Here is an 18868-nt window from a genome sequence, read left to right as displayed (position 1 = left end):
AGGTAAGTTCTGAAGACCTCAAGCAGTTCTTGGAATAGCATTTTCACATTAATCCCATGAAAGAGTACAAGAGTTGGTCGATAAGATGACATAATTGAAAGAGTACAAGAGTTGGTCGATAAGATGACATAATCATATGACTTTTCCCCCAATGGCTTTACCAACCACAAGCAGACAAGACGGTTTGATTTATGAGTTTGTTTTACATTGATTTTTGGGTTTGTATAAATTAATAATATACTGATATATGATTCTGCAAATATTTATACACTTATTTCTGTTTGTACCGATATTTGTCCACCACGTTAGTAGAGATATACGATAACGGTGAACTGGCAGACGCGCTCTCGTGCCAAGCGTTAGGAATACGCTCGCCACTGCATCTCTAATTAGCCTGCGGGGGTTCGCAGGTTCGAATCCCATGCGAGATGGTTATATGTGTGAGAGGATTGCTGGACTCCGCGCTGCCGTAGGGGGGTTCATGTAATCGCTGGTCGGTTATGGCTTCCTCCACCATCAAGTCCATGCTTCCGAAAAACAAATAATCTGAAGAGAGGCTGTGGTTCGCCATATGGTTAAGCCGTGTTATCGACTTTCCTTTCCCCGGGATAAATATGTAAATCCTATCCTAAATTATCCATGTGACTCACAGGCTTGGGTAAAACCTTCACTCTATCCTATGAATCCAATACCGGTAGGCTACCGTACCATGTCTACCTGTTATCTGCATATGCGTCGGCAACGATTCGACAAGGCAGATGAAACAGCGAAAAATAACTAGGTACCGTACGTATAGCCGTACCAGTAGCTCTGTGGCAATCAATTGACACTACTTTGCTGAGATAAGATCACTTCGACTTACAGACTTAGGTAACGCCGTTACCGGTACGATATTTCGATTATGAGCTTTCGACCAGCCATGCTTCCTCTTTTTTGACCTCGGTAGCACACCCCACACCTTTCTTGACTAATTTCAATGACACCTTTCAATCCCAATCGGGTTTGGCAGTCATCGGGTCCTTATTCGGGTGCAGTCGCATTATTCGGCGATGCAGAAAATGATAAAGATGAACCAGCACTGAAGGAATATCAACATTATAAGAAACTGGCCCAACTCGTCATCCCACAAACACAAAATACGGGGTGTCGAACCGACATTGTACGACGGCAATTCGTGTATGTTTGTCTTAAATTAAATCAAAGCATTGCATTTCAGTAACTCGTCAGTGAGGCACAAGTGGCCAAGTGGCTTTTTCCCGTGCAACTATCTATCTCCATTCAATAAACCAAGCTCTTAAGTTTGCCAGATTCTGGTTTTCCTTGCGTCCCTACGTGTTTACTATGTAATATGTATGCAGGAGGGACTAATGGATTTCAATGATTTTAAGTTAGATACACACATGTTAGTCGTTGGATGCACATGTGAATGTGAAGTTGTGAACCATATTTTATTATAAGAATTCGAATTTTTGTCGCCCAATTGAAAAGATATAGGCTACCCTGTTTTCCAGAAAATAAGACTGGATATTATTTCACTTTGCTTCCGAAAATTAACACTAGGGCCTATTTTCGGGGGATGTCTTATATTTTCATTTATTAAAAACAAAATTACAAATTGAAGAATTACGAGTTTTTTTAATATACAAATATGAAAACCGATAACCATTTACCTATAAATAACCCGTTTATATTCAAATAACCTTAAAACATAGATTATCAATCATTTAAAACGTTTAGGAGAGATTTCTTGTTATGGACTAGGTCAAAATAAAAATTCGCGTCATTGACTAGGTTATTTTAAAGTGAAGGGCTTATATTAAAATAAAAGATGCAGTTACATTTTATCCATTCTCGGTTTCAAAAGTTCTCTTCCAAAAGTACTGCCACGGATTTATTCCGAATAATGATCACTGTAATGCATGGTCAGTCAGTTTTCTATTTCCACGTTGATTTAATACGACATTGACAGTTTAGGCAATATTACCGGAAAATTCCACCCGTACCTTTTGTGTGACGCTGCTACGCCACTTGTATTGCTGATTAAAGTGAAAGAAGAATGGAAAGGGCGTAGTAAAACCAATCCGAACGACTAAGCTTTCGTCGCAGCTCAGTTGATTGCTATGAAAAAGACACTAACAAGTCCATCGCTAAACAATGATTACCATAAATCATAAAAACAATAAGACTTCACAAACCGAATGGCATTTTTTCAAAACAGCTCATCGCGAAGCACCAAATTAAACACAACATGCAACTCAAGAAATGCTTCTGACTGGAAAGCCTGTCATCGGTCGTTACATTGATACTATATCTAGAAGCGAAAAAATCATTAGAATTTCAAACAAGTTGAGAAACAATTCCAAAAATCTGACAGGGGAGAAGGAGATGCCACTGCTTTCTTTCTGTGAATTTCGCACTTGCACTCTGATAGAAGAATAGAATATTTTCTACATGATTTATTTAAAGTTTAAGACACAAATCGTTGTAATTGAGATATATCATGGTAAATAAATGAGCATATAAAGCAATAGATGACGCCATGATATTGTCCAAGAAAGCAAGTAAGATGTTAGATTAGAGTGTTGAGGTTCATTTAAATTCTTCCAAAACTGAACAAGAGCTCCACGATAAGATATATTGATTGAAACAAATTAATAAATAAAAAAGTCTGGTTTAAACATGTTTTAAAAATCAGCAACGAACCCTAGTTGCACATTTGGCTTTGATTATTAGTAATTTCCATTTTCTGAATAATTAGGAATCAAATCTATAATAAAATACTTTTTTTGTCTTTTAAAGAATTTTATATTTCCTTTTGATAAGCGGAGCAAAAAGTGAGTACAATGGTGATCAGAAATTTGTCAAGTGACAAATAAATCACATCAGCATAAACGATTGCTTTTTTTTTAGGCAGTTTAAAGTAAAAATTAACTGTGAAAACAATTGTTCAAAACAAAAGTGATGAAGCCTCAAAAAACATGAATTATGGAACAATATATGCATATAATCCAACATTGACACAATCCGAAAGATATATTGTACCGGGTACAAGGTCTGAGTACAAGTTTGATTATTCAATTAAATGAGACTCTTGAATATTTTCTCACACAAAATATTTTTTTTATTGTGACGCCAACAACTGGATATTCGTTATTAAAATATGAATTGCTTAGTGCATTTGTTTGTCAGTATCATAAGTCTTGAGAGTTTGAGATGACCATAGCGTATAGAAGCAGATAAGGACCCTCGGATTACCCTAAAATACAAAAAGTACGTCTACTACTCTACAAAAGGAGTGCTAAAAAGTGCGACTAAAAAATCGCTAGAACCCAAGAATTAGCAAATTGTAAAAGTAGCTAGAAACCATTGTGAGCCATGCTTGTTGCATTGCTGACAGCTAAACTGTACATTTCATAAGATATTGCTGTTTGGAAGACTTAACCAGAGAACATAGACCAGAAAACATTTCAAACAGTAAAAAATGATAGTTTACTAACCTAGTATTGAGTAAGATTATGCTAAATTTATAACCTATTTAAAAAAAAAAGCATTGCAAAGCGGCTTGTTTGAAAAATTGCATCGCAAAAATTGCACCAAGCTCAGTTGAAAATAACATGAAATGAAGTCAATTCCATCTATCATTTGAATTCATCAACAAGTCCTAGTGTAAGTGACATAGTCATCGTACGAGTGGGACACTATAACATGATTTCTACCTCTGGATAATGACAAAATATCAAACAGAAAACAAAAAGTGCTCATGTGAAAAGGCGACATAAGATTTTGAGCTTTATACAGCTCATCGTAAAAAATACATTTTTTAATACAAATGTACTGTATATAATAAGTAATTTAAACCAAGACTGTAGGACTGGGACATTTGTTACATTCTGTCATACGCTACACCTCAAAAAATTTGTTTCTATTACGACAGGTACACAACTGAAAAAGTTTCAAATACAATTCCTATATTGTTTGAAGAGAAATGGTAGAGAACTGTTAGTGATAAGGCAAATTCCTACATTTTTAATTCAAAAACAGCCCAACAACATTGATAAGTTATCATTTGCAGTAGAAAATCTTTGAAAACTAAATTATTGTTGATTGATTGATACCCACGACATGGCATATGAAGTACAAAGCGCATTAATAAACTTTTTAATGTCACACAACCATTAAAAAAACTTTTTGGGGTGCCCCTGAAAACAAGAAAGAGAATCCAATGATCTCAGATGATTACTTCTAGACCGTCCATCTCTTAATAAGGCAGTCATCACCAGCTGAAAGAAGTGTACGATTGTCTAGCCATGTTACACTTTTGATAAAACCACTGTCATGGGGACCTGGAATTGAACAAAATGTAGTTCGTAAATTAAGAACAAACGAAATCAATATTGAATAGACAATGGTTTAAACACATCTCATCAAACAACCCCAAAAAAACTCTATAAAAGATACTACGGTAACTAACAAAGCAATGCAATCACTAAAGTTTTTAAGGTCAAAATTTGGTCATATGCCTGGAATCAAAATAGGATTTTAGGAATGAGCCCATGTGAAACGTTGAACGCTGCCTTCGCGACTCAAACTATCATGTATATTATTTGATTTGAAGCGCACAGACTTTCTTGTAGAGCACGTATTTGTAGCATACGACTGGTAGAGCACAGCACCAATTGTCAAAAACAGAATAGGAAAATAATAAAATATTCTTCAATTAACTCACGGTGTTCTAGACTGTTCTTCTCAGTAGCAACATTCCACACAACTAACAATGGATCAATGCTAAAACTTGCGAGGAGTTGGCTGTCTGGTGACCAAGTTAGTATTGAAACCTTCATGCCGTGGGCATGAAACACTTTTATTTTCTAAAAAAAGGAATTTAGCTTAAAGCGGTTAAACTATTATTTTACACACATATGATACAGAAAAATGTGAAAAAGAAGTAAGAAGATATGGATACAAATGGACAGTGTTATAAAGAAAATTTACATAAATATGCTGATCTTCAACAAACTCGAAACTAAAGGAAGTGTTACTATAGTAATGATTACAAAGGTAATAGTGAAAAATTAAAAGAAAAGTTTTTCAATAAAATTATGTGAAAGCACTAGGAGGGATATACTAATATTCCAACACTGACACAATTAATTATTTAACTATTCCCATACCAGACCTATGCTATACTGATAACCAGACAGGAAGCTGGGTTCCTCTTATATTTGAGATGCCTGCTTTATAAGCTTTCCTATCCAAATCAACATTTACGAATAATACCCACTTTATATCCATCTGAAACCAAGTAAATATCAATAGACTTATTTTCCGTTGCAACTGCCAGCATAGATCCATCAGGACTGTATGACAAACAAGAAACACCAGATAATGCATTCAAAACTGTGTCTGTTTTCACCAACTTGTCACCATCAATGTGAAAGATGTTTACTTTATCCTCCTTTAAAAAGATTGTAAATAGCATATTCTCTGTATCTAAAATGAACATATTCTCCTTCCAAGATAAAGAAAGAATATTTGAAAACTTTCTCGATATATATCATAATCTAACAAAACAAGATATAATTTAATCAAATGATAGATTCAGAAATAGAAAGTTAACAAGACTTTCAGTGTAATACACAGAAACCAAGTAACCATGTGTCTTGTGTGAGCTCCCTTAACTTTGCGCAAAGATGAGCCTTTTTTCTTTGGGGGGTGCACGTAATTTTGCTCAGAAAAGAGTCTCCTTGACTTCTGAGTGAGTGACTGTGATTTGCTCAGAAATAAATCTTTTTTATCTCTGAGTGTCTGTAACTTTGACTAAAAACACTGAGCACCGGCTTGAAACTTCCTTGTATTAGATTTGAAATGCTTGGTTTATAAATGGTGGCACATGCTGTGATGAAATGTTAAATACCTTGGCCTCTAGGGCAACATCATTTCCTGAACTGGCAGCCAACAGAGAAGGCTGGAAGTTGTCGTAATCCTCCTGGTGCGGCTCATCATATACAATTTTCTTGTTCCTCATAAGAATGACCTGGAAAATGATAATTTAAGCAAATGTTTTCCAATGAACAAATGAATTGTTAAGGGTGGATAAAATTTTGTCATAATATGTCCAGAGGTAAAGAGAGCTGACCAATTGTTTGATTATATGTACTGTACCCTCTTGATAGCGTCTTTTACAACAGTTCGGTGTGATTTTCTCCACCATTCAAGTCTATGTATCAACAATTGAATGCTTGATATCAACTTATTTAACTGGCTTTCCTCTCACAAGCTACATATCAGTTTATCGGGCCACAGGGATTCAAATTCTGCACTAAAGGAGCTTTTTTCTTATTATTATTTTATTCTAAGCTGTTTGACATAACCTTTCCAATTTATCAACTTCTGGGTGAGATGGGGGCATGATATTTGAACTCAGGGTGTGTAATCTGCGATGACAACACAGCTAAGTCTAACGCTTCAAGCCAGGGGTGTGCAACCTTTAATACAGGAGGGCTAGATACAAATAACTGGATGAAACCTCGGGCTGCTCTTTTATTTAATAACATTGGTTTTCTTGTAATCGCAGGTGCATAATGGATTGGAATTAATTGCACATACCAGATAAATCTAAATTAAAATTCAAAATCAGCACTTCTATGCGAGTCGCACAAATTTTCCTTGTGGGCCTCATGAAGCCCGTAGGTCGTACACCACTGCTTTAAGCTATAGGTATTACAGACAGCATTAGCCGTGTAGGGGCAATCATTTTAGTTCACAGACTAAGAAAATTCATACGAGCCAGTGATCAATAGTATAAAGCAACTTACAGATTTATGACAGAGAATCACTATACTATCTTTTGCCAGCGACAATATAAGTGGTTGCGAAGTAAGTCCAACAGTAGTGGGAGATGTTGAAGAGTCGCACGATACTGACAAGAAAGATAATTTATCGTCCCATCCTGCTGAAATGGTTTCATTATTTGCATCATCGTAGAGAATCGCAATCACCTACATTAAAAATGAGTAAAATGTGTCATCTGGGTTTTTACCATTTGTATAAGTAGTTTTCTTAATTATTTGACTCTTATCTAAGCCTATCACTCAGACCTAGGCTCTACACTAGTAGCCACTGATTTATTGAAATAATAGGAATCTTTTCGATATGACAATTTTCACCCAATATATAACACCTTGGGTAAGGTGGGGTCTTAGGATTCAAACGCGAAATGGGCAATCTGCTATGTCAACGTAGCTAAGTCTTACAGTTCGACCGCTAGGCCACTGCACCGCCCCACCCACTTTATAGATATAGTTTGAGTAAGCTAACTAGAATGTCACAAGTAGAAAATCTTTTGTTGGATCATATTAGAGACTACTTTGACCAAGTCAAATATGGGCAATATTCCTAACGGACTCCTGGCCATTTAATAAACGACCAGGAGTTGACAATAATATTGACTCCGGCTCTAGCTCCAGACTGAACAAATTTCGACTCCGACTACAGCTCCAGGAACTGATTTTATAAATGGTGACTCGAGTCCCTTTGAGTCAATGACCTGATCTTCCCAACACTGCTGCTCAGAAATCAAAATTAATTCCCGTAGCTTTCCATCACCCATAAGACTGTGCGTCCATTTTATTTTACTGTTTTGTTGCAATTTTCTATTGTCTAGAAAAATTAAACTTGACTACAACTAAATTACTGTTTTCACGATCACACCTACCTTACTCTCCCCATGTCCAGGCAGATATTCAGCAACTCCACTTTCAACATCCCACCTCAGAACTTTCCCGTTGTTATCACCTGAAATTTTTTGAAAGAACTATTTTTAGATATTAATTTTGCATATTTTTGACAAACAGAGGAGAACCAGTTAGACCGCCGAAAGATATGGATAACAGCAACCTCTTAATATAGGGTTACCATACCAAGTTGATTATAGGAATTAGATATCCAGCCAATCCCACATATTCATGAACAATGAAGCAAGCCATTGAAAGCAAACTGGTCCACAAACATTCGAACCCGCAAAAAAACTCCTGCAAAGTAAACAATGCGGCAAAGGTGAATGTACTCCCAATTCTTAGGCAAAGTGCTCCAAAGGGCATTATATGTTTCTGAAAATTGAATATAGCAGTACCCAATACGTAGTTTCAAATTATGATTCAATTTGATTTCTCCAAAATATTTAAGACAAAACTGTATTGGTTTATCAACTGTATTTACATAGTATTTGAAAATGTTCCTCCTTCCTTCGTACTATACTGCCCAGCACCATGAAAACCTCCAGTAAATGAAAAAAAAAATAATAGTATCATAAATTTATTACTTACCACTAACAAAACGCATTTTGTCACCAGGTATTGCTTGAATCGATACTAGAGGTTTAGAGTGGCCAATGAGGATTTGAGATGGCTTATCAGGATTATTTCGATCCAAATAATTGATAACACCTGCAAAACAAAAACGTGCAATATGGCCGAATCTGAATACTTATTATACCAATAAAAAATTTTTTACTACAATGGGCTATTATAATTTTTTTCATTTGAATGTCTGCAAACAGTCCAGATAACTGGTTTCAACACACGATTTCGCAGGTAGGTAGGTATATAAATAAAAACCTATATTTTGAAGAACCAGAATGTTTAGTTGTCAGAAAATGTAACCAGATTCACTAAGTCTTATTCGAATTGGCACTCATTGGGTTTAAACTTGATATCAAATAGTCTCACCTATTTATTATATTAGAAATCCTGTGTGGGTGAATTACTCTATTAGTTACTGTATAAGTTGCATAATAATTAAAATGATGAAACCGTTTTCAAGTACATTGTTGTTATTTATCTACCAATGAATTCTATAAAACACTTTCACTTTTGTTTACTATTTATTTCTATATTCTCTTGTGCCATACCTGACAAGGAAACTGTCAAGATATGTTCTCCCATCCACAAACAAGACAACTGCATGTCGGTAACTTCTTTTCCAAAACTAAATTTCCTGCAAAAGAAAAATAACGTTAATATCATGCCCGAACTGTAATAATACAAGTTCTTTTCATAGTATAATCAAGGATTTTTTAATTTCTGACAAAAACCCAAAAAATCATTTGAATTACTGGTAACTAAGCATTCAACTCCAACTCCATATCTCAGAGTAAAATTCACAGAAAAAATAACTTGAAATATGTATAAGGCATAACTGAACAAAGTGGACAACTCAAAGTTGAAAATGAATTTTGATTTCATAAAGGACAAGGATGCATAAACATTCACATAATTTAGTGAAATAGGAATAAATTGGTAAACAGTAGAAATAAATAAGTTAATATTGAGGAACCAACTGGAGTCATTATCACGAGCATCACTAATTTTCGGCAGGGATTTTCAGAGGTTGAAGGAGGCGCAACAAGCTAAAAACAACGTCATCTCTCTAACAAGTCATTAGGAACAACTTTTGAAATTTATATCTAGACAATTTGATCAAAGCTAGGTTCCATGCACTCCAATCTTACATAAACAAGATATATTATAAAATTTGTTCAATGGTTTTAAGCTATTAATTTTCGCCACCAACAAGTGCAATCATTGTCAACAGCAAAAACCGACTACGTATTCACAATATATTTGCAAATTGATGCATACTGACATGGTAGATTGAAGATTGTAAGCGAGAATCTCAGAAAGTCAACCAAAACAAATAATCCTTTTAGTACAATTATAAATGGAGGCTATACGTCGATGGCATTGTGAGCTTTTGTAGCCTCGCATATAATTTCAATAACAAAAAAGCAAGCATACACAACTTCTTCTTTTGTTTCAACATTCCATATCTTTGCAGTCTTATCACCAGAAACTGTCAAAAGCTCCTTGCTATCTGGGCTCCATGACATACCATAAATTCCTCCAGTGTGACTCCCAGTCGCGCTTCCAAAATGTCCAATCTGAATAATAAGAAGTTTTCCAATTTCCTCAAAGCAAATAGAAACAAGTAGCCTATGACATGGCTGGTGCTACAGAAGAGTAGAGTAGACATATGAATTTCCAATGCCATAATCTGGCAATTCATTTTACAATGATGTATTTTAAGCTTTGGGCAAATCATGATTAATAAAATTTACCAGTACAGATCCAAATTGTGAATGGGCAACTAGCTAATAGTTCCAGATGCATGGTCTTGAATGGTGCATAGCCATAACTAACCACCTCATAATGCTGAGGAGTCGGCATATATTTATTCCTTATAGCATTGGTCAGCAAACAGCCTAGTACCAGGAAACGTTCATTGCTAAGTCGAAACTTTCCAGGTTGAATGCTTTGAAACTCTTTTAGACATAATTAAGCTACATTTGGCTCGGCGGTTGATGCAAGCCATTGTACCCTTCTAATTACCCGGCACATGTTCCTAGGCTCAAATTCTGTGGGTGATAATCATGTGCAAGAGGATTGTTGGACTCCTCGCCATCATAGGGTGGTCCGCGCAAAACTGGTCTGTTGTGGCTTGCTGCACCATGAAGTCCAAACATCAGAAACAAACAATCGACTAACCATTCCCATACACAACATGGATTGGTAACTGCACAAGAGGCTATGGTCCACCATAATGATTAAGCTGTCTTATCGGCTTTCCTTTTCCTCTGGAAAAATATAAAAATCCTATCCTAAAGTCCTGAGTTTTTCAGGGAAGGTCTGTATGGAATTTTCTTTTTCAAAGTCTGCAGAGGAAACCCTTAGTATTACATGATATAAGAAGCAAGGTAATCAGCAGTGTTATGACAAGCAAAACTATAATGCTTATATAAAAATTGAAAGATCAGATTATCTGGTTGCATTCTTATATTTATCACTATAATAAATACAAACCTGCTCTCCAGTCTTTCCATCATATAAGTAAGCATGTTTATCTGAGGAACCAGTAGCAAAATACTGACCATTAGGCGAAAAGCGTACACAGTTCACGAATCCTGAATGGTCCTGCAAATTGAACATATTATACAAGCATAAGGGATGTCCAATAACGAATAATTCACTACTTGAATACATTCTAAATTACCGGTATATGAAATATCGAATATCTTCTTAAAATCACCGGATTACGATAGATATGAGCTAGCCAGTGTTGAATATATTCAATCAATATAATATTGCGATCAGTAGAGGTTGCGCGAGACTAACTCCCAATCCTTTCTTAATGCCTTTGCGCTAGTGGATCCGTATGCATGTAATGCAAGGATGCTGTAGCAGGAATAAAAATACCATGCTATGCAATTCAAGAGTCCTGCTGCACACTAACACAAATATATTTGTGTTAGTGTGCAGCAGGACTCTTGAATTGCATAATATAATGTTGTACTGAAATAAATAATATTCCTTGCTATTGTATCGCATATGTATTTTTTAATGGCAATGAAGACTTCTCAAGATCACAAAAATACGAATCAAAATCATAAACGGGAAGTTGATCATAGATTTTTATGTCCGCAGATTGCAGTGTCATTCTTGAGCAGCAATGATTTTATTTTTGCGTAAGTTGACGAAGCCGTATGATATGTTGAGCAGAATTAAATTGAATATTTTGTGCAAAAGAAAATCATCCTCTGAAAACGTACATTCATTCAGCTATTAATAGACTGAATCATTCGCCAAAAAGTGGGAAAAAGTATAAATTATTTTCCTAATCTTCTTATTTTTTCTGACTCATTTTATTTGGTATTTTTTTATTTATCATACCAAAGCGTGTGAACACAACCTATTTCATACTGTAACAATAAGCACCGCACACTCGCACAGAAATAGAAAAACAATCAAAGTGCTGATTCTATCTCCTCGTCATTACTCATCACAACATGCATGAAAATTGCTTAAAGATTTTTCAAACAGCTCAATATTTCAAAATTCATATAAACTAAAAGTAATGGTTTGTCCCCATCTAATATATGAGACTTAGAATCCTGGACTTTAGGTGTACATACAAACTTTGGAGCATGCAAGCCATTTTTTGAGAAGACTAAGTCAACTTAATGCTTTTTGAGTCCCTGTTGGAGACTTTAGACTTCCTAATCTCCATTCAAATTCTTTAAATCAATTTAATTTTCAAGACTTTTGTAATATAGTACCCCAGCAAATAATAATACAAAAGTTTTGAATAGAAATTCACCTTAGCGTCTAATACAATTTTGAAGGGAGGTCCATGAAAAAACGATGCCTTAAATTTATCATCTCCTGTCGCAAGCCTGTAGGGTCGTACCGGTCTCATGCTAATAGAATTTACACGAGCAGGTAGTGCATCCATTTCGCCCAGACTGTTGCCGCTATCAAACATTATAACAGCAGCATGTCTAAACAAATTATAAAAAAATAAATTTATTATCATCCACGCAATCCAACCAAAATCGGACCAAAGTGTCAAAGAAAACAATTCTCACAAGGGGGCTAAAGGTTAAACTAAACAAAAAAGTAAATGTAGGTTGCAACTTTCAATGGAATATAAATATGGGTGAAAATTTGGTACTCCCGAAGTATGTGAGCCAAGATGGCGGACACCGAAGGGAAGGCCCAAACGAAACAATCTACTTCAAAAATAAGTTTTTGTTTTGGAATATATTCTCCATTAGTTCACATTTAATTAACAGAGGAATTAGAACATATATGATAAAATAAGAGCAGAATAGCTGAGATTAACATCGATTTTCTATTTATACATTGTCAAAAGTTGAATAAGTTGGTTTTTCGTCAGATATAAATTTCCAAATGACCTAATCTAATTTGAAAAACAAAATTTTTTCCAATATCAAATATAACTAAATTCAAATTGATTCGAATATTCAATTTGTTTCAGACATTTTAGTTCACAATAAATATTTACACAAATGCACCAAAGCAATAATCCATAAATTCTTCTACAACAATCTGCCAAATGTCCTAGAGTTTAAGAATGTTGAGAAGAACGAAATAGAACAAAGAAATATATATATATATAGGCTACACATAATTCATACTTTTTATTTCTCCCGTCTCCACCTACAGCTACTCTTTTGCTTTCTGGTCCCCATGCGATATCTCTTATTTCCCCCCCAAACGGTCGAAATTTACTCTGAAATGCAAAATGAAGTGTTTAATAAGTTTGTAATTTTTTTTTATGAATTTACTACAAAATAAAACCATATTGTCATGTCATTCAGAGAGATTCCACCAAGTTCAAGTGCTTTTCAATTTTTTTTTTTTGTGCATTCCTACCTTTCCTATGTTAAATCTCTTTAATCCTGACAACTTTTAAAAAATGCTCAGATAGCATTACGGGAAAACAGCAATCCGGCCTTTCCGCAATTTGAATAGTTTATAATGCATGTATTAACAATAACATATATTCAAATATATAACTGAATAACTAAAAAATTATTAGTGAAAAACTACACAGAGTATAAAGTCCTATTTCTGTATTTACTCAAAAAAATAAAATAAAATAAATCTCCCAGCAGAGAAACGCTGTACTACCCGAAAAAAAAGGTAACAATTGAATTTTATTTAAAAGAAAAATTAGAAAAAAAGTGACAAATTCCATAACTTACTTTCAATTTTTTCTCTTCATGCTTTGGCTCCCAAATCCTAATTTCGCCAGTCTCATCTCCGGAACAAATATATGCTCCAGATGGACTGTATTGAGCGGTAGTTGCATTCTTCACATGCTCACAATAGACATCACATTTCTTGGGGTTCTGAACATTGTTTTTTTAATATTATGAATGTGCAGTTATATTCAGTTATTACATGTTGTGTGGAGATCAGAATGATGAGCTCTGTAATCCTATGACACAGCTTTTTATTACCTAGTACCTACCGGTATATATTGGTCATGCAGAGTATGAAAGTGCCAAGTGGGTTACACTATGTACTGGCAAAAATGAATACAATAAGTTAGTTACTATTCCAGATGCCTTCAGAATAATATTTTCCAAAATAGCATATTTATACTTGTTAAATTAGGAATAAAATTGCATTTGAGAACATTGTCTGATTGTAACATTTGTAGATATGGAATTTGATCTTCGCAGAAAGTTAGAATTTCAAAGGAAAAGTTTTTGTGTTACCAACAATTAGGGGTGGGCAAAATCGAATATTTTTTTCAAATCGAATAATTCGAATATTTTTAACGAATACCGAATAGTCGAATAACAAATATTTTTTTGTCGGTTGATACTCCCTGAAAATAAAAAAAACATTAAAAAATCGTCAACAAAGCGTTTTTGACTGGTTAATTTCGCCCTAATCGCCGATTGTTTTTGTCACCACGATGGTTTTGATTGCGATATCCTGAAGTTGGTAAGCTAAATTCCCGCCAGTTCACTTTTTTTGCAACGATTTATTAGAGTTGGCGGACGTCGAAGTTTTATATTTCGGGCATACCCGTGCATTCATGTCGGCAACATTTGTTATAGCTATAGGTATAGAGGATTGATATCGAAACCCAAATTAATTTTACACCAATTTTTTGCGTTGGTTTTGGTCTTATTTGGTCTTACTTATTTATCAACTTTTGTAAATTTGCCGTTCGAATTTTAAGCGAGTGGTAATACTAACGCTACCAAGATGTAGGTATTTATTATGACGATAATTAACTTCCTTATGCTTTTCTATGGTGTCTGTGTTATTTTCGTATCAGAAAGATAAACCTCACAAAGCATTGCATCGATCCTGAATGTTGATTTAAAATATGATTCGACAATAAAGGCAATTTCTACGTGGTCATTAGACGAGAAGACGTTAACAAACAGCACTTCTTGAATGATATTTTATTTAACATATGCGACTTAATGCTAAAAACATTTTGCGCTTGAGTGCTTTTGTGTCGGAAAGTGGGTCAGACAATTATTACAATTAATTTTTTCAAGTTTCAACGTTTCTTTTAACAAAACAATTTCCCGGCAAGCATTATAGCTGAAATAGTTTCTGAGTAATTCACAATTTCACTTACGGAATTTGCAAATTCACCATTTCACTTGACGATTTGGATAATGTCACGTCCTAATTATTAGTGCAAAAATGTTAGAAATATACCGAATGTAATCATTTACGATGATAATAGGTGCAACAATTCGCAAACGAGACAGTATGCGTTGTAACATCGAAATTCATGATTGATTTTACGATCTACTTTCGTTCACGATTTTATCACTCAAACCGCCATGCATGACCTAGTAAAATGTTCACTTTTTCGAAACCTTACTTGGTCACAGATGGAAGGGATAACTGAAGAGCTCATAGAAAATACATTAAATGGAGTTTGGCTTGTCATTTCTTTTCTGGTCATAGCTTATAAGCTTCATGTATAGATTCTCGAAAACGCAATTTCAACTTTTAATTTTCGATAATCACTTCTATGTTCGGGCCATGCATAAAATGGCTGATACCTAATTTACGTACCGGCGCGGTCTGTGTTTTTGCAAAGTAGGGAATTGAAACGATTCGTTAGGCGCAAAAAGAAAGCAAATCACACCACAACGCAAAGACAACGATTTCTCAAATTTGTCGCTTTTGTCTGCCAGCGAGAGCTGTAGGTGAATTCTCACGCAATTCACGATCGATTTCGAGAGGCGCGAGTTCTGTGTCCAAGCAAAGTGTTGCAGGTCACGTGGTACCGGATATTCCAATAGTAAAATGCCATTCGAATAATTCAATATTCGATTCGCTATTCGAATATTTTGCCCAGCCCTACCAACAATAGATAATGAAGCAAAACGATCAACATATCATCTTTTAGTCAAACAATAATATAATTAATTTGATTCTATATATTTTTTAGAAGATTACATGAACTGTGAGACCAATCTTTTAAATTGTAGTACTGGGAAAAACCACTCATGGAACATGTAAGAAATAGAAAAACACAATCATTCATAGGCTGACAATGGTGTCCATACTGAGAGAATATATAGGAACCTCTGACTTTAGTTTGAGTAAAATATATTATATGTGTAAGGTAGGGCCTATGTAATTTCAACAGGTTATATGTAATATCTGAATATCCCAACCATGGAATTAAACATACCTCTACATCCCTGATAATAACTCCTTTTTGACTTGTGTACAAATAGGTTTTTCCATCCGGTGATCCTCCGAGAACATATGACTTCGCTCTAGTCAAACTTGGCACTGGTGGAAATGTTTCCACTGAAACAAAAAGATTAAAAAATATAATTGTGCTTTAGACCAGTGGTTCCAACCGGTGGACCTGTCCGCAAGAAATTTTGTTGTTTTTCTGGTGTCTCAAATATTCCAGTATTCTGACATTAAAATTCAAATAACTTATTGGGTCTCCTGAAGTACACGCCGCAAGTACTTCTAGTTGGCCTGGCTTAACAATTTTTGCATATGTCATTCCTAACCCCCACCTGACTATGTCATCTGAAAATTACATCACTGCGAACTGGCAGTGACGTAATACGGCCCTCCAAAGTCAGAAAGTATACAAATGGTTGTGCAGACAATCATCCGAAATCGAGTAGGCTATTTTTCTTGTTCTCTCGTCATACCATTTGTATACTTTCTGACTTTGGAGGGCCGTATTACGTCACTGCCAGTTCGCAGTGATGTAATTTTCAGATGACATAGTCGAAACGATACCGATAAGAGCGAGGTCGCTGACGTTAGTGAGTTATCATAGTCGGCATGACACGATTGTGACGTCGCAGTGATAGATAGTTTTATTTTGAAAACTCCACAATCTGACAATACGAGCAAAAAAAATCAGAGAATTTCAGAGAGCGAGCAAAACCTTTAAAAAAGTTTAAAACAAGATGAGTATCATGTGCCCACTCACCAACACGCAATCACAAAAAAAAACACAACTTTGTTAAACAAGGCTTAGGCCAGAAATAAATACAAAAAATATGCGAATGTACTAATCTTTTGGACTGTTGTTTCCTTTTAAAATACTCAAGCTAATAAGGACCAATTCAATCCGATACAAAGACAATGTGTGTAGGTGTAATGTAATGTGATAAAGTGACGAGAAAGGTTAAAAACCATGAAAACTACATTGATTAGGCATTGGTGACAATGTGATAGCGTGAATCAAGATACATATAAACAAATCAAAACAATGCTGGCAAATTCTGCGCTCAGGCAATTATAAAAACAATTATCAGGATAACAGGATGTAATTTTTGGGTGGCGTACTTAGGTGGGGGTTAGGAATATTATATTAATCAAATCATTATGCTACACCCACTAGAAATACTTGACGGAGCGTACTTCAGGAGACCCAACTTATTATTGCATATAAATAAACCTAATACAGTAATGAATGGCCTGCTACATTGATAAAAACCTTACACCTTATGAAATTAACAGATATGGGCTTAATAAAAATGTTCATACTATCATATTGAAATAAAAAAGTTGACAAAACTTTCATCATAAACAAGACTCAAGAGATAAACCACTCAACCAGGTGATATTGCCGAAACATTACAAAAGTATGCCTGTATGCATCAGTCAGTCAGTGGTTATTCTGTTATTTCACTACCGTGCCGGCCGGTACAGGTATTCCTTATGTCTGTATGTGATCTTGCCCATTCAGACATAAGATTAGAAGAGGACAGATTGCAAACATTTTTCAAACTTACCAAATTCTAAGTTTAAAGCCATGATGTTTAACTTCTTACGTCGGATGACAAATTAAACTTGACGTCGTATGATTATCCACAGTTCCAAACGCAGCGTTATCCTGTTGATAGTTTTTTGTTCAGACTTATCGATGTACCGCAGTAGCTACCGAGAGATTTCAAAATTACAATTAAGCCTATCAGCAGAACTAACTGTATGGCAGTGAGCGACAAATGGAGCAACTTATATTAAATTCGGAAACTAAATTTATGAGTAAACATAAGATGGCATCTGTATTTGGTATTTTGAGTATCGTATTATACTATATAACGTCACACTATTGCGACTCTGTGTCGCGAAAATATTCCAGTTTAGAACAGACGGTGCCTCCCGGAAGCATTCCATATATGGCAACACCAAAGCAAGAGCCGGCAACAATTTACTGATGCGTTAAATGACATCACACGAAGTCAGACTTATGTACTCAGCACCAAAGTCCTTATATACCCTCAGCACCTCTCGATGGCTCCCATGCGTGGTTGTCACAAGGATGGGATATACATATTTATCCTTGGGGAGATGGACGCCGATAAAACGGCTTTCGCATTTGCCAATGATGGATGGTCAGTCATAAAATTAACTTAGTCCTGACTTCAGTTACTGACCCAAAATCTTCAGTGTGCAGACATCTCGGATTTTTTACACTGATATCCCAAACTAACAACTTTTTGCAGAACTCTGGAAAATCCTGTCGTGGAAAACTTGTCTGATTTTTCAGCCAAGATAACTCTTGTTTTTTTCTTTTTGATCATCATGAGCTTCTGCCGAAGATATAACCTTGACAGATAAGTAGATAACGGTCCTTGGTCGTAGTTCAATTTGAATTCCATTTTTTTTTTCCTGAAATACATTGAATCAGGTCTTTCTCCGTGTTCGCTTCCGTACTAAAAGCTTTTCCGTGGTAATTGGTCGATGTCCTAACGCATTGGTTCTCAACGTGGGTTTCGTGGTCGCTTAGGGGTAGGGATCCCGGGGTTCGGACTTCTTTTTTTCAATCCCGATACCGCAATTATTTCCCAAAAATCCCGGGATTTTAAGGCTTTGTTATCCAGATGTAGATATTCTCACAAATGGTAGGTTATATCATTTTATTTAATACTTATTTTGAAAAAAGCAATCCACGCTTACAGTGTGAGTCAGTCAGATTAAGTGGAATTATTGTGCGAAGTTTTTCTCAATTTTTACCAAGGAATTATTATATGACTAGTAGA

General features: G+C 35.3%; 1 protein-coding gene across 1 annotated transcript; it reads right to left on the bottom strand.

Moving 5' to 3' along the window:
* Window positions 1–2441: 2441 nt before the first annotated feature.
* Window positions 2442–17955, bottom strand: LOC120339031 (WD repeat-containing protein 1-like). The gene is made up of 15 exons (XM_039407073.2): window positions 17618–17955; window positions 16039–16160; window positions 13562–13708; window positions 12992–13086; window positions 12151–12331; window positions 10857–10967; window positions 9795–9937; window positions 8909–8994; window positions 8325–8444; window positions 7715–7794; window positions 6816–6998; window positions 5915–6034; window positions 5282–5455; window positions 4727–4868; window positions 2442–4343 (listed from the first exon to the last, which is right to left on the bottom strand). The coding sequence occupies exons 1-15, from the start codon at window positions 17637–17639 to the stop codon at window positions 4243–4245; spliced, it is 1827 nt and encodes a 608-aa protein (XP_039263007.2). The 5' UTR covers window positions 17640–17955; the 3' UTR covers window positions 2442–4242.
* Between the last annotated feature and the right edge of the window lie 913 nt (window positions 17956–18868).

This window comes from Styela clava, chromosome 9 (genome assembly GCF_964204865.1).
Source record: "Styela clava chromosome 9, kaStyClav1.hap1.2, whole genome shotgun sequence".
In the NCBI taxonomy this organism is placed as follows: Eukaryota; Metazoa; Chordata; class Ascidiacea; order Stolidobranchia; family Styelidae; genus Styela; species Styela clava.
This window is presented reverse-complemented; position numbering and strand designations above follow the sequence as displayed.

Bases quoted from the DNA above. Each gene is read 5' to 3' on its own strand.
- LOC120339031 (XM_039407073.2), bottom strand. From the start codon at position 17,639: ATGGCTTTAAACTTAGAATTTG. The intron at 8,445-8,908 runs GTATGGCACAAG...TTTGTTTTGCAG, and splicing joins CTTGACAGTTTCCTTGTCAG to GTGTTATCAATTATTTGGAT. The intron at 4,344-4,726 runs GTGAGTTAATTG...GTTCAATTCCAG, and splicing joins GAAGAACAGTCTAGAACACC to GTCCCCATGACAGTGGTTTT.